General features: G+C 49.8%; 4 protein-coding genes across 10 annotated transcripts in view; 3 read left to right on the top strand and 1 right to left on the bottom strand.

The window, feature by feature from the left end:
* The first annotated feature begins 91 nt into the window (after positions 1–91).
* The window catches only part of LOC122381995 (CCR4-NOT transcription complex subunit 10-like), a 41,707-nt gene continuing 18,480 nt past the window's right edge, over positions 92–23,318 (top strand). Inside the window, exons 1-3 of one of the 7 annotated variants that reach the window (XM_043366830.1) lie at positions 92–285; positions 1,471–1,714; positions 1,855–2,005. In XM_043366830.1, the coding sequence (XP_043222765.1) occupies positions 1,478–1,714; positions 1,855–2,005 (388 nt within the window). In that variant the 5' untranslated portion in view covers positions 92–285; positions 1,471–1,477. The other 6 variants (XM_043366827.1, XM_043366831.1, XM_043366829.1 and 3 more) reach the window with 6 other exon arrangements.
* Positions 2,875–6,454, top strand: LOC122381999 (1,5-anhydro-D-fructose reductase-like). The gene has a single exon (XM_043366837.1). The coding sequence runs from the start codon at positions 2,989–2,991 to the stop codon at positions 3,961–3,963; it is 975 nt and encodes a 324-aa protein (XP_043222772.1). The 5' UTR covers positions 2,875–2,988; the 3' UTR covers positions 3,964–6,454.
* On the top strand, positions 5,212–6,454 carry LOC122382000 (1,5-anhydro-D-fructose reductase-like). Its single transcript, XM_043366839.1, has one exon. The coding sequence runs from the start codon at positions 5,212–5,214 to the stop codon at positions 6,181–6,183; it is 972 nt and encodes a 323-aa protein (XP_043222774.1). The 3' UTR covers positions 6,184–6,454.
* Positions 19,474–21,989, bottom strand: LOC122381996 (1,5-anhydro-D-fructose reductase-like). Its single transcript, XM_043366834.1, has one exon. It carries the CDS (start codon positions 21,475–21,477, stop codon positions 19,918–19,920), a length of 1,560 nt encoding a protein of 519 aa, XP_043222769.1. The 5' UTR covers positions 21,478–21,989; the 3' UTR covers positions 19,474–19,917.

Raw genomic sequence — 23,318 nt, 5'->3', positions numbered from 1 at the left:
CAGTACCAATGGCTGATTATTCTGATGTCTACCGAACACAGTATGTATTTCTTCAGCGTTATTCTACTGAAACGCAATGAGGTAGATACGCAAAATGGAGTTATGTTCTTTTATAATGATTGCGAAGGCCTAACAACTAACTTGCCCAATTACAGAAAAGTATGCCCTTCTTTGGCGTGCGGTGCCCGTGAACACTTGATTTGGAAGTTGGAACGTACACTGTGGTTGTGGTTGGAACATTATGTGGTGACTTGTGGGAGTGCGCTGAGGTTGGAGTGTCCGAGTGTATGTATGTATGTATGTATGTATGTATTGACACCAAAAGCCTTCCACATATGGCTCCGACCGGCGTGGCGATTACGGCTTGTGATATTTCAAGTCGAAATAATGAGATGATATGTTAAGCATTTGATCATATATCAAACACCAAACAAAGGTTTCAAGTTGTGTACTAGAGGTTTGATTGTAAAGGCTTGTCATGCTAGAAAATGTTTTTCACTGAATTTAGCTATGATGTAACAATTCGCGAAGCTGGGGCTACTGGATTGATTTTAATATTCAACTTTAATTTGAATATTATTCTTTATTTCATCATACAATATTGCTATTCACGTAATACTGTAGTGCTCAGTGGCATCACGCCTTGAAACGGCCTGTGATGCTACAGGAAGTAGGTATTCCTAAAAAAAATCCTCCAAAATCCATACAGAGTCTCTGGATATGAATTCCTCATGCAATTTAAAGCTAACTCTACCTTATTGTAATTATTCGGCTTTCTTTCTTTTCCAAAAATGGTCAATTTTCATCAATATTGAATATTGTTGTGGGATATTTGCCTCAAATGCCCACTGAATCAGCAAGTGTTTCCTGCTCATTTCTAACACTAGATCAAAATTACAAATGTTTTATATCCCACTTAAACAATTTTCTACAATGGCTTCTTTCCATTCCCTGGCCCACCTGCTTGGTCTAGGTAGTGCTTATTTTTCATCAAGTTCCTTATAGGTATGTGGTTGCTAGAAGAACAAAAAGAAGTTGATTAATCCTTTGAGTGCAATGATTCATATTCCACCTAATCCATTACTTATGCATGAGAGAAACTTGTATGGAATGAACACTTGACTTCTATAAAAAGCTTTACTTTAAATTGTACATACAGAAGTTTTCTTGAGCTGCAGATTAAAGACAGTTGTGCTTGTTTGAGTGTAAAACTACCATAATTAACATCCTTGACTTGAGTGTTGATTGAGATTAGACAGAAGACACCTGCATAGATGTTAGGAAGTAAATCAACAATAATGGGTCATTGATGATCTTGTTGGTCAAATGCTGTTGGTTTGTTGTGGTGGCTACATTGGCTACAGTGGCTACATTGTGTTGTCCACTGGCCATTCATTTAACTTACTGTTTGTGGATGCTTGTTTTAAAAGATAATAGTATCTTATATGTATGCCACTTTTCTTTTTTCAGAGTGACCATGTCATCAAAAAGTGACAAGAATTCTGGTAACTCTGACAAGGAGTTGGCTGTCAAAGCCAAATCAGAGTTTAATAAAGGAAACTATGGAAACTGTGTACAGATTTTGGAGAAGCTGACTGCTGACAAAAGCTGTGATGTCAAACTGGCCCATAATAAGGCAGTAGCAGAGTTCTACAAAGGAGGTCTGAAGAAGACAGAATCCTTCCAAAAGGCTCTGAAGGCCATCTTTGAAAAGGTAGGTATGCCTGTTTGATAATATTCATTTGGTAAATTTGATGGTTTTCCAAATCTTAAATCTGAAAGACAATATTTTATTCTGCTAATGTTGTGTGTGACTGTGGCTGCCAGTCTCTCAAATGTGTGACGCTGCTGCAGGCCAAGCTGCGCCCGGAGCGTCTGGAGACACTGGAGGACGTTGACACATGCGTGCTCTACTACAACTACGCCGTCATCCTCTACCACCTGCGCCAGTACCGCGCCGCGCTCGGCATCGTCAGCAAGATCTCACGCTACATCGAGCCGCTCGGTGAGTACACTTGTCACGCTGCCACGGTCGGATGGTGCATTATGTGACCTTTTCATTAGACGTGCTAGTGACTGAACTCAGGCTCGAATGAATGTTTTCAGTAATGCATGCTTTAGAGATACACTCGGTGATTTATATCCGGTTAATTGAAGGTACGTCGACGAAAAAGTACTGTTAAATTCAGGGCACCTAATGTTGGACCCCAACGTGCGTGAACTCAACAACACGCTGTTAAAAAAGTCGATCAGAAGCGGCGTCGGTCGGTGTCAGCCAGCTGGTTCTGGGGTGAATCCGTAATGTAGGCTGTCGTCTATCTGACCCAGGTAGGTGGCGCCGCTGGTCCCCGGGCGCTGCGGTAGCGGGCCGCGCCCTGACCGTCCGTGCCAGGTCGGAGATGTGCTGCGCTTGGTCCGTCTGTCTATAGTCGTGAGATAATGTGTTGAGTTTGTCCGACATGGGACAGGTGATAGGGACTGTTCAGTGTTCAGATAATTTACCAATATGCAGAGAGGCACGAGCTAGGCCTGCTTAGCCCTGTATCTTACTCGGAAGCCCACTTTCCATTACTTATTTCTTTTTTCAATTTCATCGCCCTCAGCTTTTTTCAAACTTCAAGCTGATGACAGCTGCTGCAGCTTCAGGGCTTCGGTACCTATCAGTGTGACATCAAGTGCTGGCCCAATCTCAACTTTTATTCGTATGAGTTTTATTACATTTTAAATATCTCGTGTACATTCCACTGCTCGCTATTTCCGCTATTGGATGACTCGTCTTTTCGTGAAGTGTTCGCGACGTCTCGGCTGCTGGTCATGGTTTGCCATTAGTTGCATCAGCCCTTTGGTCCCCTGATAAGAGCGAGCCTCGGTAACCCGTTGCCAGTTGAGGCTCGTCGCTCGCACCGCCTACAACGGCTGTAGCTTCTTCGCCGCGCCGTTCTATAGCTTCCCCAAGACTTAAACGTATCCTGGATAGTCGAACCAGCCATGGTGCCCTCTGTGGAGCTCAACAATGGACAGAAGATGCCGCTGCTCGGCCTCGGCTGCTGGCAGGCACCGGGAGATGAGGTAGCTGCCGCCGTGGAGGCCGCCCTGCTGGCCGGATACCGGCACATCGACACCGCCTACAACTACCTGAACGAAGACGGCGTCGGCCGCGGCATCAAGGCCGCCATCGCCTCTGGTAAGATCAAGAGAAGCGACATATTCGTGGTGACCAAGCTGCCAAACATCGGCATGCAGGCTGGGAAAGTGGAGAAGTTCCTGAGAAAGTCGCTCAAGTCGCTGGGCCTGGATTATATAGACCTGTATTTGGTCCACGTTCCTATCGGTCTGGTGGAGAGGAGCGAGACAGATGTGTTCCCCTTCGAAAACGGGAAGCTTCTGATGGACTTCTCGACTGACCTGATCGCCATATGGAAGGAAATGGAGAGGATGGTCTCCGTGGGGCTGACCAAGTCCATCGGCGTGTCCAACTTCACCGTGAAGCAGGTCCGCAAGATCCTGGCCATCGCCAAGATTCCGCCGGCTGTGCAGCAGGTCGAGTGCCACGTCTACTTCCAGCAGACAGAGATGCGGGAGATGTGCAAACAGCACAACATCGCCTTCACTTCCTACTCCTCACTGGGATCGCCCGGCAGCAAAATGTTCATGGAAAAGATGGGGATGAAGGTCGAGCTGCCGGACCTGCTTAGTAACCCCGTGGTGCGTCTGGTGGCCGAGAAACACAAACGGACGGCGGCCCAGGTGCTGCTCAGGTTCCTGGTTCAGCAGGACATCATCGTCATCCCCAAATCAGTCAAAGTGGAACGAATCAAGCAGAACGGCGACCTATTCAGCTTCAAGCTGGACGAGGTGGACATGGGGGCTCTGCGTCTGTTGGACCAGGGAGAGGCCGGCAGAATCGTCCGAATGAAGGACCTGTTCCCCAACTCCGACATGCATCCCGAAGCTCCGCACTAGACTGAGCCTTTTGGCACTATTTTGATGGTCAAATGTCCTATGTTTCTCTGGAAGTCATCAGGTGCGTTTGGAGAGATATTCGAGAGATATTTTCGTGGTATTTGTATTTGTTGCTTTGGTTTTGGTGCATGGCGCTTAGCATTATGTACAAATAATCTGTGGTGTGTGAGGTTTTTCGGCGACTCCTGCTTTGTGCCGTAATAATTGATGCGTTTTGTCTCACGCCAGTGTCGATGCAGCCTCGGCCGTGCCTGGTTGAGGTGTTGATAGTGTCATTTCTGACTTCCATGAGCTACTTTCGGTGCCGGTGTTGCTCTGCTTATATTGTAGCCTCGGAGTTGTGTGAATAAAGTTCATCCTAAGCTGAAGCGGGCTCGTGGCAATGGACGACAGCGGCATGTTTCTGGATGTTGGCGTTGGCTTACTACATGATATTAGACTATTTCTGGATGTTGGCGTTGGCTTACTACATGATATTAGACTATTAACTGGGGAACGACGACACGATGTGCATCACACATCTCTCGACCAGTCTCTCACACTAGTTTGTCTTCTAAAACGTAAGGTAATCACATTTTTCACCAAACCTGCAGCTGTTTTGTTTAAGGGCACACCACATTGACCTTCAACTCGTCCCCTGCGGAGCGCTATAAAAGGGTGATTGTCTGACCTGTTGTCTACCTGAGCATCTCTCACGGTTCGTGTCCGGCTTGGTCGGGTCCGAACTGCGACCGGTCGGCACCGGCCGGGCCGCTCGCTCTGTCCGTCTCCCTGACCTTGGCCGGCGCGTCCCCCCGACGCGGGTTGGCCGGATGACGCAGCACCGCGCCGTCCCGCCGCGCAGTCGGAGCCGAATGCTATCATACGAGGACACACGATAGGCAGTTGGACGCACTGACCAATCTAGTGGCCGTGTTCGTGTGGAGGTACTTGTGAGTAAAAGCAATCAAACAATGTTAGACGAGTACATTTGAGTACAGCGCGATGGACCGACTCTCTGGCATACTCGTATGCAGTATGTCAGCATGACTGGGCTTTTCTACACGGTTCTGGGCGGTTCGCAGTGCTGGTCATGGTCCCCACCTGAGGACAGGGCATTCACGTGTCGCCGGCGGCTCGATAAAGGCCCTCTCTGGGCCGGCGGCCGCATTCGGAGCTCAGAGTCCGTGCTATCCGCAGCGTCCATCTCCGCTCGCCCACCGCCCCCAGCTGATTCTCAGTGTGAAGCGGAAACGTCAGTGACGAACCATGGGATCGTCTGTTGAGCTCAACAATGGACAGAAGATGCCGCTGCTCGGCCTCGGCTGCTGGCAGGCACCGGGAGATGAGGTAGCTGCCGCCGTGGAGGCCGCCCTGCTGGCCGGATACCGGCACATCGACACCGCCTACAACTACCTGAACGAGGACGGCGTCGGCCGCGGCATCAAGGCCGCCGTCGCCACCGGTAAGGTCAAGAGAAGCGACATTTTCGTAGTGACGAAGCTGCCGATGATCGGGATGCAGGCGGGTAAGGTAGAGAAGTACCTCAGGAAGTCGATAAAGGCTCTCGGTCTTGACTACGTTGACCTGTATCTGGTTCACGCACCGCTAGGATTCGCTGAGAGGAGTGAGTCAGACCCCTTCCCGATGGACAACGGTAAGGTTGTTCTGGACTGCTCAACCGATTTGATTTCCGTATGGAAGGACATGGAGAAGATGGTCTCCTTGGGCTTGGCGAAGTCGATTGGAGTGTCCAACTTCACCGACAAACAGGTCCTCAAGATCGTGTCGAATGCCAAGATCCCACCTGCAGTACACCAGGTCGAGTGTCACGTCTACTTCCAGCAGCTGAAGATGCGCGAGGTCTGCAAGAAGTACAACATCGCCATCACGGCCTACGCGCCTCTGGCCTCTCCCGGCAGGAAGGTGCTCTATGAAAAGCGCGGCGTCAAGATCGAGCTGCCCGACCTGCTGAACAACCCCGTGGTACGTCTGGTGGCCGAGAAACACAAACGGACGGCGGCCCAGGTGCTGCTCAGGTTCCTGGTCCAGCAGGACATCATCGTCATCCCCAAGTCAACCAACGCTGGTCGCATCAAGCAGAACGGCGACATCTTCAGCTTCAAGCTGGACGAGCTAGACATGGAAGCCCTGCGTTTCTTGAATCAAGGAGAGGCCGGCAGAAGCTTCACCATGCTCTCGTTCCCTGGCGTTGAACGTCACCCCGAGTGTCCATTCTAAGTGAAAAATGTTACGCGTTTCTTATTCACAAACAGCTGTTTGTTGGTTGTCCTATTAGCATATTTAGAGGAAGAAATGTATTTTGTTGTGACGCATTGCAGATCCTCTGACCTGGCAGTGTCGCGAGGTTTGTTGCTCCTCTGTACCGTCCGCAGTGAGTCGGTGTCGTCGTTTTGCATCGTTTTTGCTGTGTGCAGACGTGAGACTAGTCGCTTATATCTTCCATTGTACTGCCAAACGTGCTATATCAAGTCCTAAATGGTCATGCCTTTGACTGTTTTTTTTTTTTCTGGGGGGAGATAAGAGAGACCTTGAGTGATCCCCGACTACTCCGTGCTGGTAGTCGGTTTTATTCGCAACGATGAGAAGCAACGATTGCAGCGATTCTGACCTGCACTCTTTAAGCAATATCATTCTTGGGTTTATTTAGGTTTGAAAAAAAAAATCGTTATACTTGCTTATGCCTTCGATCTGTTTTCGTATATTTTTAATATTAGTAAAGGTTGATTTTTTTGCAATGCAATTATATTCATTCAAAAGCAGAACTCATGCAACAAACATAATAGCGCCGGCCAATTCATCAGTAGGAGCAATATGCAACCATAGTACCAACGAACATTATCGGTTTCCTAATCTCTATCGCCTGGGAAAACTGGCCGATTTCGGCTCAGTTTGTCACAGCGAGATCTCGCTTATTATCCCTTCTGCACGTAACATCGCAACGTATATTGTAACGATCTGATCTCCCGTTTCGCTGTGGAAAATATATAGGTAGGAAAAGGGATGTGGTTGGCAGAAATTGAATACAAGTTCATTACAAATTCGCCAGTAAAGTGCAGGATCGATGTCTTCTGCCTCCCGATTCCACGTAAGAATGAACCATTTCCCAATTTCCATGTGGTAAAATGTACGATTGCGTAGTTTCTACCTCCTTACAATTCTTGCCTACTCATGTGTCTCTGGGTTACACTAATAACAAAAATACACTCCCATAAACTACTTGTAGATAGCCCTGCAACACACAGTGTGCACTGTGCACCGTGCAAAAGATAGTTATACATCAGTCGACCATCACTCGCAACTCCCGAGAGAGCGTTCAAACTCGGCTCAGAACGGATACTCGGGGTGGTTCTCGTACCCGGGGAACGCGTCGCGGAAGTAGAAGCGCCGGCCGGCCTGGCCGCGCTCCAGCGAGCGGAGCGCCTCCACGTCCACCTGGTCCAGCTGGAAGTTGAAGATGCTCCTGTCCTCCTTGACGGCGACGTCGCTGGCCGCCGCGGGGATGACGGCGATGTTGTGCTGCACCAGGAAGCGGAGCAGCACCTGCGCCGGAGTCCGTTTGTGTCGGAGCGCCACCAGCCGGACCACCGGGTTGTGGAGCAGGTCCGGCGTCTTCTCCTCGCCGTCGCCGTCGTCGCTCAGTATCTCCTCCGTCTCCCCAATGCCGTTTCGTAGCTTGTTGGCCACGCTGCTCCCGTTTATAATCGTCTGGGTCACGCCGTGCCCGTTTGTCATCTTGTTAGCCATGTTGTTTCCATTCAGGTTGCTCTCGTCTGAGTCGCTTCCATTCTTGATCTTTTCGGCCGTTCCTTTTTTACTCTGCATCATTTTGTCCGTTCCGTTAACGTTCTTGATCATTTCGGTCTTTCCCTTTCCGTACAGAATACTCTTGACCACGCCAATCCCGCTCAGCATGTTCATGGCCACGCAGTTTCCGTTCTGGATCATTTCAACCGCACCGGTACCGTTCTGGATCCCGCTGACTACGCCAGTACCTTTCTGGAATATCTCGGACGATCCGTTGCCGTTCGGCACTCCCTGTACCATGCCGTTGCCGTTCGTCACCGTCTGCCACTGGCCGGGAGTCTCTCCCAGCGCTCCGAACGCCGTCAGCGCGATGTTGTGCTTCTGGCAGAGCCGGCGCAGCTCGCGCTGCTGGAAATAGGCGTGACACTCGATCTGAAGGACGGCCGGCGCGATCTCGGCCGCCGCCACAACCTTGGTGAGCTGATGAACGCTGAAGTTGCGCACGCCGATGTTATTGGTCAGACCAAGCCGAACCAGATGTTCCATGTCACGCCACACGGCCAGCAGGTCGGTTCCCAGGTCCAGCTCCAGACAATTCGTCTCAGTGGGTGACAATAAGCTCAGGCTGATGTTTCTGTCCGCGAGGGATGCCGATCGAAGCGACACAGTGCGCCTGCGGCCTTCGGTGATTGTATGCCTGTAGCTAACTCGGCTTGTCGCTAGGATGTCACATTGAAAACTCGTTCTTCTGTTGTGCGCAGAGCGCCTTCTCTGCTGCTGGAGTTCGCTCTTTATGTTCGTCACGGTGCCGTTTGTGGTCCCGCCATGTTCGCCGTTCTGTGTGAGCTTCTCTCTTAGACCGACCGGGTGCTCGATCAGGTACAGGTCGACGTACTCGAGGTCCAGCAGCTGCAGAGATCTGCGCAGGTAGGCCTCGGCCCGGCCGGCCTGCATGCCCGTCATGGGCAGCTTGGTCACCACGAAGATGTCGCTGCGGCTGAGTCTGCCGGACGCGATGACGGCGTTGATGGCGGCGCCCACCTCCCTCTCGTGGCCGTGTGAGAAGGCGGTGTCGATGTGCCGGTAGCCGGCCAGCAGGGCGGCCTCCACGGCGGCGGTCACATCCCTGCGCTCTCCGCCGGCCGGGCAGCTGATCCCTAGCAGCGGCATCTTGAGGCCGCCCCGCAGCTGCACACTGTGTGTCTTCATTGTGGAGTGGCAGGTCCAACAGGCTGCTGCTCACCGCTCTGACTTTCCGTCAGCAAGACGACTGTCTGCTATTCGTCTGGCATGTGCTTGGCCTCCGTTCTGGGACTATTATTCCTGTGATATGTAGAACCTTGTATCTGGTTGTTGAAGGACCCCGGCTCCGGGACACAGCTGAAGCGATGGACGCTGACCTTTGTCTCGCCTAGTCGTGGTCTCTAATGGCTGTCTATCTGCCTGGGTGACCACCGAGGTGCTGTCAGCACACTCCTCGGCCGATTAGGATCTAGCGCTGTGCCCTCAGAAGGCACCGCGTCAGTCGCCGGCGCTGATCAGCCTCACAGCGATACTTCGCACTCGCTACCCACGGCGCTCAGCGATCGGTCGGCAGCCCTGGCACGCACCGCAGACCAGCCGCGTGCCTCCCTCTCCGTGCGGCGCTCGCCGGCCGACTGCAGTTGGGCTGTTTGTGTGTACCTCTGTACCACTGCCCCAGCTCACCTCGACACACAAAGCGGGCGGCGCTGGACCGCTGTTTTGTGAGCCCTTATCAGTTTGAGTAGTTTTTTTTTTGTGCCTGCCGACAGAGTCTCGTGTCGACTGTGTGTCGGTCGTTTAGAAATGTGTCCGAATTCGATTGTTGTTGCTGGCCACCCATCCCGATGTCTGGACTGTGGCCGTTGTGATACCGGTTTCCAGGTGCGTGTTACCCTCTGGCACAGGATGCTATAAATGGCTCTGCAGGGACTGGTTAGTGCAAAAGCAGTGCGGGGAGGCAGCTTAGCCAAACGTGACCAGCAGGTCCTGCGTAGTACGAGTAGAATAATGTCATATGTTGTCGGATGTTTGCGTGCGCCCAACCCACTTATTCGAAAACGGGTCTTTCTGTTATGTACCAAGGTATGCTCCGTGGACAGTAGTTGTCTGGGCGCTTCAGTGATTGGTTGCAGTTGACTTACCAAGTATCGCGGTGCTGCGCGCCGCAGTTTTCGACGACGCGCAAAAAACTGGCAGGTGTGGCCAATAACGCCCGCCCCCCCCCCCCCATCCGGGCGAGGGTTAATAGTTCTAAAAAAAAAAAACGTCGAGCGAAACGTTCTTGTATTGACTTCGAGGTCACCGATGCGTCACAAGCCAGTTGAACGTGAAAATTATCAACGTTTAGGCATGTTATCACTTCTGTTTTGGGCTGCCGCCAAATAATTCACGTCAAGCTGATATTTGGTTCTCGCGCTCACAGATGAATGCTGAATGAGGTTGCGAGACTGTACTTGATATGTTTGAGTTTAAAGCTAGGTCAGGCTAGGTTGCAAAAGATCACGGAAATTTTAAGGCATGTATGTAGGTATAGGCCATGTGACTCCTGTTATATGGTCCGTTTTAGCTATCAAATAGTACGAAAATAATGTCGTCTCTGCCGTTCGAAGCCATTTTAGCCGATTACAATTTACATCGAAGAAGAGGTCACTGGTTAATAAAAATGACAATTTTTAATTGAGGTTTGCCGACAAAAAGGTGTCTCTATGATGCAGTTTGAGCTCAGAAACACAAACGTGTTTTTTAGTCAGGGGAAGCAGGCCCAATTTTGGGCCGAATAACGCAAAATTGGGTAGAGCTTAGCAAAGGGTGGTTTCTGGGACAAAAATGACCGCTGAACCCGAATCTGACCGGTGCGCACCTCTAACTGATGTTGCACCACTTCCAGAGCACGTGCAACTGCGTGGTTCTTCTTTTTTGAAGAATGGTACCCTTTTTATATAGTTCAAAATAAAACTAGTCGTGTAGCTGTGTTGTATTCCAAAACTTTAATATAATAGTCAAAAATCATTGCATAAATCATTGCGTCATCATCAATCTGCAGCTTTGTCTAAAATGGTTCCATGTGTGCACCAAGAGTATCTGATTGTGTCGAGCCGCATGCATGTTAAAGGTGTCACCAAGCTTCAAGTTTCAACTTTATAGGGCAATCAGAAATCCATGCTCCTTTGATACAAATGAATTTTTACTTGCAATGTAGTCCCAAGAAAATGCACTTCACACAAAACAGGTTTACGAGGAGGCATTCGGTTGTCAGATCATTCTTGTAGGTACTTTTTTGTTCCTGCATCGTCTATCGTGTGGTCTCGCCTCGATCTTAGATTGTTTTCCTCAAATATCCAAGATATTTCACTTTCTTACAAAGGGGATTTTGGCCCTTTTTGAAAACCACAGCTGTTTATTTTTTTCCCAGTCTTCATGACAAGCACAATTATAGATCATTTTCTATCGCTTGCCAAACGCGCGTAACGACTAGGCTGAACCCACGCTGACTTTCCGTTATACATAGGAATGGATATTTACTTGAAATAGGTAAATAAAAAATTATACAATTCGAACTATAAATAAGACCAAAAGAACGATATTTAGTCAATTCAACGCCAACAGCATTTTACTTGTTGAAGCACTTGCTGTAGGGGAAGTTGGGGGAACGCCGAACACTTTTTTTCTGACGCCCGTAGCACGCAAGGTAGACAACATAAGATATTCTTGTTGGCGTCATTTGAGAGGCCAGTCTTTTGTCTTTCAAACATACCAGGCGCATTTGATGAATTCGCATACCGTTAAGCGCAAAAACTAAAAATATCAAAGAACTGACTTTTTCGGCGTTGCCCCGGACTGCGGGGAAAGCCGAAAATGGGATAAATGATCTACGAGGAATGCCGACATTGATGTTTTGCCAATTTATCTCAAACTTTATCCAAAATTCATCAAAGCTGACACGCGTTTAAAGAGCTTGAGGACGCTTGGTGCACACTGGAAGTTATAATTGTGTGATATAATAAGAAAATGCCAGGTAAATCATTCCTTATAGGTAACAGGCCGTTGTGCCGGCTGAAAGTGTAATTTGTTTGACTAAAAATACGCGTTGCTATTCTACAGCAGTAACAAGGGCGCACACAAGGGGGGGGCACACGGGCCCGTGCCCCCCCCATTCGAGTTGGGGGGCCCAACTCGAAGGAAGGGGCCCATTTGAGGCGGCCGAAGGCCGCCTCAAATGGGCCTCTAACTAATCCTTAGACCACCGAAGACCGTGTACCACGGGCCCTCAAATGGCCTTAAAGGGCCCTCAGATGGTCTCAAAAGGCCCTCAGATGGCCTCGAAGGGCCCTCAGTTAGCGTCATAGGGCCCTCATCTGGTGTCAAAGGGCCCTTAGATGGTGTCAAAGGGCCCTCAGATGGCCTTAAGGAGCCCTCAGATGACCTCAAAGGACTCTCAGATGGCCTTAAAGGGCCCTCAGATAGCCTCAAAGGGCCCTCAGCTAACGTCACACGGACGTCAGAAGGCCTTAAAGGGTGTCAAAGGTCCCTGAGCTGGCGTCAGAGGGCCATTCCCTTGCGTCAAATGGCTCTCCGAAGGCTCTAAAGGGTCCTTAGCTGGTGACAGAGGGCCCCCAGCTGGTGCCAGATGGCCCCCAGCAGGCGCCAAATGGCCATCAGAAGGCCTCAAACGGTCCTCAGTTGGCGTCAAGCGGCCCTCAAAAAGCCTCAAGGGGCCCTTAGAAGACCTCAAGGGGCCCTCAGAAGGTCTTAAAGAGCGTCAAAGGGCCTTGAGCTAGCGTCAGAGGGCCCCCCTCCCTCCAGCTAATGTCAGAGGGCCCTGAGCTAGCGTCAAACTTAAAATGCCCTTAGCTGGTGTCAGAGGGCCCCAGTTGGCGTCAGAGGGTCATCCATTGGCGTCTAATGGCCATCAGAAGGCCCAAAAACGATCCTCAGCTGGCGTCCAACGGTCCTCAGCTGACGTCAAGAGATCCTCAAAAGGCCTCAAAGGCCCCTCGACTGCTCAAAGGGACTTTAGAAGGCCTCAATGGGAACTCAAGAGACGTTAAACGGCCCTTAAAAGGCTTGAAAGGGCCCTCTGCTGATGGCAAAGGGCTCGCACCTGAGTCAATAAGAGCCTTGTCAAAAAACGGACCTGAGAAACCTTGCCGGCCCTGGTTATCTGCGGGACTTCTACACTTACCTGAGTGGCCCCCGTTTACTGAGGGGGCCCTGGTTATTGATGGGGTCCCTGGTTACTTAAGGGGCGCCTGGTTACCAGAGGGGCCCATGGTCACCTGGTGGGCCCCTAATCAATTGAAAACCTCTGGTCATCTGAAACGCCCCTGATTACCTAAAGGGTCCCATCACTTGGATTCAGTGACATAGCAAGGGAGCGAGGGGGTACGTGCCCGTTCTCGGGTTTAGGGTTCCTTCGAAACCGAGGGGCCCTGCGGCGCCAGTTGGTAGCAGAGGGTTCGCGCTGGCCGCACTTCAACTCGGAAGGACACCACAGGGCTTGTGGGGGGACGTTATTGGCTCCTATGTAGCCACAATTATCTTCATAAAGGCCCAATGCCGGTTTCTGAGAGACCTCGCCGGCCGCTCAGGGCCCTAAGTAGTAACGGCCAACGAGGGATTGGCTGCTATGGCTCCACATCCGTCTGTGATAGACACACGGTCCACACCAGTGTTTCTAAAGGCACCCACAACGGCAACTGCGAGGCCCCTCGCCCCACCTCCAAGGGACCCCCACCAGCGCATCTTAAGGGCCTACACCGACGCCTCTGAGGGCCACGTACCAGTGACTCTGAGGGCCTCTTACCAGCCTCCGAGTGTCCTTGCCAGCCTATGACGGGCCACTTTCCACTTGCAGGCCATTTTGCAGGGCCACACACATGCCAATGATGGCCCCACCAGTGTCTCTAAGCCCTAAGACCCCGCAACGGCGCCTGTGAGGACCCAACACCAGCGCATCTGACGGCCTTTCACTGGCACCTCTGAATGCGCCACACACCGGTGACTCTGAGGAGCTCGCTCGCTTCGCTCGCTCGTAAAATACCATGTAAATTAGGCATAAGTGTACATTAGGCACACTCCTCGGGCATAAATGATACTTTTGCTTGCCAATTTTCCACATTTTCTCATGCAAAGACCGTTTTAAAGAGACCCGTCTGCCAGTGAGACTGGACCCACCGTGCCTCCCTCCTCCCATCGAAAGGTCCTGGGTACATCCTTGCCTGAGCTGACCCCGGGCGCCCGGGCGACTCGCGGGCCCGGGGTCAGGTGACCAGCAGGTGACCCCCTTGGGCGAAATTCTGGGTACGTGTCCGACATGCATCGTACATAGTTCTGTTGATTTGATTCATTGGTTAAGCATTAAATATAAGTTATAAGCTGGATCTCTATTCTGTGATCCCGCACCGTATCAGATATAATGACATTTCATGTCGATGTGCCTAAAAAAATATGCGAATATACGTGAAAAAGGAGTGCTGCTCCCGCTCCTACACATCCGGGCCAAACAGTGACCGGCCCCTGCTTCTAGCCACCCGGGGCCGGTCGGCCGGCCGGCAGTCAGTCGCTGCCCGGGGCTGATTTCTGAGGGACCTGCAAAAATGTTTATTAATGAAATGTTTTACGTAATAAATTAGATGATTAGGTATATGTACCGGCTCTGAGTCGCATTTGAGAAAAAAACAGCCTAGCGTAAAAATATATATATGTTTTGAAAATCTGGTACCGAAATAATTGTTTTACCATGCACTGACAAACCAATTGCTCAAGCTTCAAACCAACCGAAATATAGCCCCGTGGGCCGTATTTTTTTTTTGGGGGGGGGGGCCCTTCGGCATGGGGGGCCCAGTTCGAAGGTCGTGCCCCCCCCCCATTCAAAAATCCTGTGTGCGCGCCTGAGCAGTAAAGTCCACGTAGCGTGCTTTAACGTGCGTAATTGCACGTTTTCGGCATTACCCCAGCCAGCCATACTTTCATTTGCAGGCCCACAACTTTTAAACGTGCTGTATAAATTTCAAATAGGCAGCACACTTATGTAAAGACATGCTGAAGATTACTTGACCAAATTGGCCAGACAAACGGTAGCATAATGAGTAAGAAATGCAGCTTCAAAGGCGCATGTAGTACAAGGGAAACGTACCTTGAAAACGCTTTTGGCGCCCTCATAGCCGAAGTATTCCAAATGACGACTCGTAACAAACATGCGATAATTGTAGTCACTTAAGCTTCAGAGCATCACTGAGACGTGGCATCCATGTCGTACGGTTTTAGAAATATCTCGAATTTCGGCTTTGCCCCAACTCCGGCATTGCCCCAACTTCCCCTATGTAAGGCATAGGTATAAGTTCTATGAGAAAAAACACTTTTAAATGGCCTCCGTCCTTACAATGAAATACCAAAAGATGAAATAATGAAATAATTATTGATGATTTCGACCACAGGTCATTATCAAAATAAGCCAGACAGAACTTTTGTCCATAGGAACATAGGACAAAAGTTCTGTCTGGCTTATTTTGATAATGACCTGTGGTCGAAATCATCAATAATTATTTCATTATTTCATCTTTTGGTATTTCATTGTAAGGAGGCCATTTAAAAGTGTTTTTTTCTCATAGAACCAACAGCATTTTGATTTAAATGCCGTCGCAGCGCCAGAACACAGTAAAAATGCTATAAAATATCCTGTTTCACGTGATTTATCAATCTGCTGTACTACTTCATCCAGTTTGACCAAATCTGTCAGGTGGTGACTTGGACTGTCACGTTCTCAACGTGACTCACATGTACTTCTGCAAAAACGATTTTAGCATGATCCGACCCAGAAATGTTCATAGATCATGTTTGATTATTTTCCCTTCTCTGATTTGCATACGACGGGAATAAAGTTAAATGCTTTAAGGACAAGACGACTTTTTGAACTCATTTATAGGTAAATGACGTCACGGTGACGTCATCGGCTGTCCGAACATTGCGAAACTTCAGCTTTCAATTACGCCATGTGTTTTTAGTACAGGGACAAAATATCAAAACAATATCTCAAATATCAACGGCGTTACCCTGCAATTCATTAAAAAGGTACCATTCTCCAAAAAAGATGAACCACGCAGTTGCACGTGCTCTGGAAGTGGTGCAACATTAGAGGTGCGCACCGGTCAGATTCGGGTTCAGCGGTCATTTTTGTCCCAGAAACCACCCTTTGTTAAGCTCTACCCAATTTTGCGTTATTCGGCGCCCAATTTACTATTTTTGGTGTGTGATGTACTTACTGTCGGATTTTAATCAATGACGGCTCCCGGGGGCATTCGGGGCAAATTCCCCCCCCCCCAGCACCCGAAATTGGCAAAAATTTGCGTTTTTTTCTACAATAAAACGAAACTCAACAACTTTTATTAGGAAAAGTTTGTTTTTTACTGTATAGCAGTGCGCAGGGAATTGAAATCCAAGGAGTTTTTGGAATTTGGAGAAAGTGTTTTGGGGGGTCGACCCCCCGCGAGGTCCAAGATTGATTGCTTCTCTGGACCTGCAAGTATTTTAATTAGGTAGGTACTATAATGATGGTAAATAATAAACTACTTTAAAATAGTATTGCGAATAACTGTTATTTGCAATAAAGATTTTTCAAGATAGCAGATTAACTTTTTAGAGAGACGCTCATCTGCATGTGTTCTATCGCTTTAATTACGTTTTTTTTCTGAAAAATAGACCTATCAAAATCGAGTGAACATGACGTCACTCTTGCCTTATTTTTGGCCGAACTATGGTACCTATAGTTCGTTCTCTTTTCAAAAGTGGTTTGGCTCCCAGTTAATTATCGAAGCTCTCACGTTAGTTTTGGCAGCTTCAGCGCTTTACCAAGATTTTTTTTTACCGCTAAAATGCCTAAGTACCTACTTATTCAATTTCAAATTGTGCTCGGTAAGTGCATGGACTTTGTGTCTTCAAAAATGAGCATGCTAATATGATGACGTCACTCCTGCCAGGGCACCCATATTGTCGGTACGGTTTCATAAAGTGTCGACGAATTTTAGGAAAACTTGTTTTTTTACTGTTACCTTGGTCAGAATCGAATAAGCGGTTCCGTCCATGGTAGTTATCCAATTATCCATTAGGTATGGAATTCATCGGGAATAATTATTAATTCACATAGAAATCATTCAATGAGGAAAGTACTTGTGCGAGGAAGATTGCTAATCAGGGACGTAGCCAAGGGGGCAAGGGGGCCATGCCCCCCCCCCCCCCTGTAGGCGAAAAATAACAAAAAAAAAAACAACAAAACAGCTGCACAACACCCCCAAAAATAAAGGGCCAAATCCGAGGAGTTTTCCTTTTTTGAGGGGATCGACACTATAATAGGCCGCGACCTGTGGCCCCTCTCTGAGCAAAATCCTGGCTACATATCTGTTGCTAATAAAATGTGGAAATTTATAACCTTGACCCTTTCCTCGATAGTTAAAAAACTCTGTTAGTGCCGAAAAATTTACTTGGTTGTATGCTTTATATATTGGTTATTACGGGCAAGCGCGAACCGCAAAGCGAGTCTTTTCAATATAACGGAAAAAATCTCAGTATGAGCGGTCCGGCCCGAACCGGCCTGTGACGCTTTTGAGAGGCTTATTACGGAGCGAGCGAAACGAGCGGAGTCTTACGCAGAAAAACGGAAATTTCTGAGTATGAGCGGCCGGCCGGCCGGCCGTGGTCACGATTCTGCGACGCTTATATCTCAGCAACCAATTGACCGATTTACACGCGGTAATTTTTGTAGGGTAGCTTCATTCCTTCTACCAAGTATTGGACTATTCCCGACGCATGTGGGTGACCCCTTATGCACGTGCCACGTGCAAAACGAAGAGGTGTCACTTTTGTAATTGTTGCAATATCTCGGTAGGGGAGAGTGGGGTAATTTGGCCGGTGGTGTAAATTGGCCGCCCCCACCTGCACGAAAGCTGATAGAAGTGAATGAAATAACTTCAGTCTCTATTCATTTGTCGTCGGCAGAACTAACTCGAGAACAAATGTCAAAACTTTCCCCCTCTTAGTTTTATTCAAAATTAATAAAAGGTGAATTTCGTTAGCAAATGGTAACTTTTACTTCCGTTTAAAAATTTGTATAACATGTAGTATTTGGGCTGTAAACGAATTCCAACATAATAGCGCCATTTTTGAGGGTGTTCAGCGGTTCCAAGAGCAATTTCATCTCGTTCTGTACAGCCATGACGACTTTATAGACAAAAAATTTCAGAATGGCAATGTGGGGTTATTTGGCCGGGACTAGCGGGGCAACTTGGCCGGTGCGCTCAGAGTCACTATGCTGGGACGGCTGAGTTGTCATGGTCAATTATACCATAAATGACATAATTCATGACCAACTTTGACTACCTTGATGCCATATTTCCTATTGGACAGCTGTAAGGGCATGTGACGTCATCAAAGGTTACCTAACGCTTTTTTGCGAATAAATACTTACAGAAAAAAAGATACAGCCGCGCAAATGGTATCATTGTTTTCAGCTCGTCAAGGCGCATCGAATGATATACATGATGACCTTGAACTCACGTAACCTTGAGGTCAAGCGACCTGAGGTAACGTGACCTGAAGCCAACCTTTGACCTTGACCTCTCGAGGTCAACACATACATGTTTCGATGCGGAATGACGAGATAATTACGATGGTACTTTTAGTTTTGGCCTAGCTTAATTACTTCAAAAGATATTCGTAAAAAACTGTCATCGCATCTAGAGCCGTTATTTTGACTATTTTCGACCCCTGTGACGGCTGAGTCAACCTCCAAAATGCTTCAAATGCGTCGTAGGACACGCGTCATTGCTGGATGTGAAGCTGACTCGCCTATAACAAAAATCATGGCCTCAAACTAACACCGGCCAAATTGCCCCACACCCCCGGCCAAATAACCCTGCTAGTGGGGCAATTTGGCCGCTTTGCAGACCTTTGTAATACGTCACAATTTCAATATAGGTAGTTACTCTTATCATTTCAAGTTTACTGTCCAAGAAAGCAAAATGTATGCCACACCTGTCAGCGTTGAGAAAATGCAGAAATGTGTTGTCGATTTTTAGTTACATCGTTTTCTAAAAAAAGCGGCCAAATTACCCCACTCTCCCCTAACTACTTGGCCGATTGCGCTGAAAGTTGGCATGTAGGTAGGCACCCACTAGGCAATGCACATCCATGTGCCATAGTTGGGGTGCTGCTGCACGTGCGCACGTGCAGGAGTCGTTTCCAGATCTCGAGAACGGCTGGACCGATAGCGCTCAACTTTGGTACACGGTTAGGGACCAGTTAGTAGGGTGCCGTGCACAAGTCAGTTGGGACCCATTTTGCACGTGCGCACGTGCAGGGTGCCGCTCCCAGATCTCGAGAACGGCTGGGCTGATTGTGCTCAAATTTGGCACATCGTTAGAAACCGGTCAGTAGGGTGCCGTGCACAAGTCAGTTGAAGGTACCCCTTCGAAATTTCGCACGTGCAAGACTCACCCCCTCGCTCGCTCCGTTAGTCGCTCCAAAAGGCGCTATACTGGTTTATTATATCTCAGCAACCGTTGGGCCCATTCGCATGCGGTCTTTTTTTGTGGAGCTGGATCCCTTTTACCAAGCATCGGATAGTCATGCTGATGCAACAGACATTATCAACGGCAGCCCATTCATTGGCAGGAGCAATAAGCAACCATAGCAATACCAGTCAACACAGCGGGTTACCCAAATGTGGAATTGCATGAAACAACTGGCCAATTTCGGCTGAGTTTGTCACAGATGGAACTCGTGTATTATCCCTTCTGCACGTAACATGGTAACGTACACTTGTCCTCCCGTTTCGCTTTCGAAAGTATAAACTAAGTTAAGAAAGAGGGTGTGGCTGGAAGGAATTGAATACAACTTACAAGACCATTACAAATTCGCCAGTAAAGTGCAGGATCGATGTTTTCTGCCTCAAGATTCCTGAACCATTTCCCAATTTCCATGTGGTAAAATGTACGATTGTGTAGTTTCTACCTCCTTACAATAATTGCCTACTCATGTGTCTCTGGGTTACACTAATAACAAAAATACACTCCCGTAAACTACTTGTAGATAGCACCTGCAACACACAGTGTGCACTGTGCACCGTGCAAAAGATAGTTATACATCAGTCGACCATCACTCGCGACTCCCGAGAGAGCGTTCAAACTCGGCTCAGAACGGATACTCGGGGTGGTTCTCGTACCCGGGGAACGCGTCGCGGAAGTAGAAGCGCCGGCCGGCCTGGCCGCGCTCCAGCGAGCGAAGCGCCTCCATGTCCACCTGGTCCAGCTGGAAGTTGAAGATGCTCCTGTCCTCCTTGACGGCCATGTCGCTGGCCGCCGCGGGGATGACGGCAATGTTCTGCTGCACCAGGAAGCGGAGCAGCACCTGCGCCGGAGTCCGTTTGTGTCGGAGCGCCACCAGCCGGACCACCGGGTTGTGGAGCAGGTCCGGCGTCTTCTCCTCGCCGTCGCCGTCGTCGCTCAGTACATCATCCGTCTCACCAATCCCGTTCGGTGTCTTGTTGGTCACGCTGCTCCCGTCTGAAATCGTCCTGCTCGCGTCGTGCCCGTTTGACATATTATTGGCCATGTTGTTCTTGTTCACCATGTTATCGACTATGTCGTTTCTGTTCTGGATCTTTTCAGCCGTTCCGTTTCCCTTCTGTACCATTTCGGCCGTTTTGTCCTGCAGCCACTTGACGATACTATTGCCATTCAACATATTTTTGTCCACGCAGTTTCTATCCTGGATCACCTCAACCACTCTGGTACCGTTTTGAGCTTTCTGAACAACGCTTTTCCCGTTCTGGACTTCGGACAGTCCGTTGCCGTTCACCTCTGCCTGCCGCTGGCCGGGAGTCTCTCCCAGCGCGCCGAACGCCGTCAGCGCGATGTTGTGTTTCTGGCAGAGCCGGCGCAGCTCGCGCTGCTGGAAGTAGGCGTGACACTCGATCTGAAGGACGGCCGGCGCGATCTCGGCCGCCGCCACCACCTTGGTGAGCTGGTGGACGCTGAAGTTGCGCACGCCGATGTTATTGGTCAGACCAAGCCGAACCAGACGTTCCATGTCGCGCCACACGGCCAGCAGGTCGGTCCCCAGGTCCAGCTCCAGACGGTCGGTGTCCGTGGGTGACAGACACAGGGCCAGGTTTAGCTCTCTGTCCGCGTGGGATTCGGCTTGAAGGGACACGCTGCGTCTGCGGCCCGTAGTGATGTTGGGTTTGTACCTGGCTCCAAAAGTCATAAGGGCATCATGTTGAAGACTGATGCTTCTGTTGAGTGCGAAGCCTTTTCTCCGCCGCTGAAGCTCGTCCGCTGCTGGAGTCACGCTGCATGGTGTTTCGCCGTGGTTACCGTTCTCTCGGTGCTTCTCTACCAGACCAACCGGGTGCTCGATCAGGTACAGGTCGACGTACTCGAGGTCCAGCAGCTGCAGAGATCTGCGCAGGTAGGCCTCGGCCCGGCCGGCCTGCATGCCCGTCATGGGCAGCTTGGTCACCACGAAGATGTCGCTGCGGCTGAGTCTGCCGGACGCGATGACGGCGTTGATGGCGGCGCCCACCTCCCTCTCGTGGCCGTGTGAGAAGGCGGTGTCGATGTGCCGGTAGCCGGCCAGCAGGGCGGCCCGCACGGCGGCGCCGACGTCCCGGCGCTCTCCGCCGGCCGGGCAGCTGATCCCCAGCAGCGGCATCTTGAGGCCGCCCCGCAGCTGCACACTGTGTGTCTTCATTGTGGAACGGTACGTCTGGCAAACTGCTTCTCACTGCTCAGTGTTCCCGTCAGCCAGGCGGCCGGCTGTTGCGGTTGTTTCCGTTTGAGACGTCTTATACAATACAATTGTATAAATACAATACAATTGTATAAGACGTCTCAAATACAATACGCTGTCTTACAATACAATACAATACGCTGTCTTATACAATTCCGGGCCTTGGTTCCGGTCATCCAATGCCTCGGCTCCTGAATGCAGCCGGTGCGATGGACGCTGGCCACTGTCCCGTCGCCTCTCGATCTCCAATGACTGTCCGTGCTTTCCTTGCCGACCACCGGGCTGCTGTTTGCGCACCCCTCTCCGGCTAGGATCTGCCGCTGTGCACACTGGAGGCACCAGCCGGCGCTGGTCGGCTTCACAGAGATGCTCCCCACTCTCCCCGGAGCAGTCAGCAACGCTCAGCGGTCAGCCCGCAGCTCGCACACACCGCGGAGCGCCTGCGTGCATCCCTCCGCGCGCGGTACCCACCGTCTGACTGCAGCGGAGCTGCTTGTGCGTGCCGCTGTGCCTCCACCCGAGGTCACCTTGGCGGCTCCCCCGTCGGAGATCAGTGTGACTCCTTGTGGCTCTTTGTGTGGCTTATCGGCCCTTATTAGCTTTCTTGCGGCTGCTGACAGTATCTCGTGTCGAGGATGCTGTCTGTTGGTCGGTTTGGAATGGTTCCTAGTTTTTGTTGTTGTTGCACACCTGCCTTAATGCTTAGCTGTACACCTCTGCAAGGTGTGTTCGCCTTTGGGCATGTGTTCACTGAAAAAAGTTTTTACCATCAATTTACTAAGTTACTAGCTTTGGTAAATTTTACCATCAGCCTACCATCATATTACTACCAGCCTACTATGGTGCTGAATACTATCCTGCCTTGACATGTTGATATTACCATGGTTACATTTATCAGGGGTGGTTTTGTACCCCAGTTTACAAGGTGGTAACCACCTGAGGCTAGTAGATACCCTCGTAAGCTAATATTCCCTACCATAGTAAAATCAACCTTTCCACGGGCGGATCCAGCAGGTGAATTCGGCGATCAAGTCTCCTCCTTTCCATAGAGGTGTTTGCCAATTTTTGATATGTTGGAAGGAGCGTCATCCAAGGACTAGCTGAGACCCTGAGCAATTAATAGTTTTATGGACGAAAGGCCAGAAATTTCTTGCAACAGTTCCCTGGGTGTGCTTCTGCTGCTATGGTAAGGTATACCATGGCAACACCATGACAACACTACACCCTTACTAACAATCCACGTGCCTGCTGCAGCGGCGCCGCCATGTCAGTTCCGGCCGCGCGCCGGCGTTGTGAAGGTGCTCCGTGGTTTTAAATATTTGAACGGTGATTGTGTGGGTGGTTAGCGTAGCTGACGGTGGAGGATACTCGGAAATAACAAGTAAGTCGTTGTATCTTCAGCATAATAATACTTATCTCACGAGTGCCATTTCCAGCAAAGATCGCAGCCTTTGTTTCGGTTCATGTTGTTGAATTTCCTTGAGACCCTGTTGGACCGGGTAGGGGGAGGGTGGTGGGGTGGGTATCATTGCGGGCATTTCCCAGCGTCGGAAATCAACGTGTTTTTTTATTTGTTAACCCACGCCTCACTGGGGTATGTGCTCTAACGCGCCCCACAGCACGTTACAGCACGTTACAGTGGGGGGGGGGGGGCTCCTAACTCCGAAACTACTGGGCCGATTGTCAAAATTCAAACGGCCCCTGATAGCCCTGGAAATATTGTTGAGCGAAGCCTAATGTCATTGACCTCGAGGTCATCGATGACGTCACAGGTCAGGTCAAAGTAAAAATATCAGCGTCTT

This window comes from Amphibalanus amphitrite, unplaced genomic scaffold, assembly GCF_019059575.1.
Source record: "Amphibalanus amphitrite isolate SeventyFive unplaced genomic scaffold, NRLGWU_Aamphi_draft 000132F_arrow, whole genome shotgun sequence".
NCBI classification, from domain to species: Eukaryota; Metazoa; Arthropoda; class Thecostraca; order Balanomorpha; family Balanidae; genus Amphibalanus; species Amphibalanus amphitrite.
Note: the sequence above shows the minus strand (reverse complement) of the source record. Positions and strands in the feature narration are given on the sequence as shown.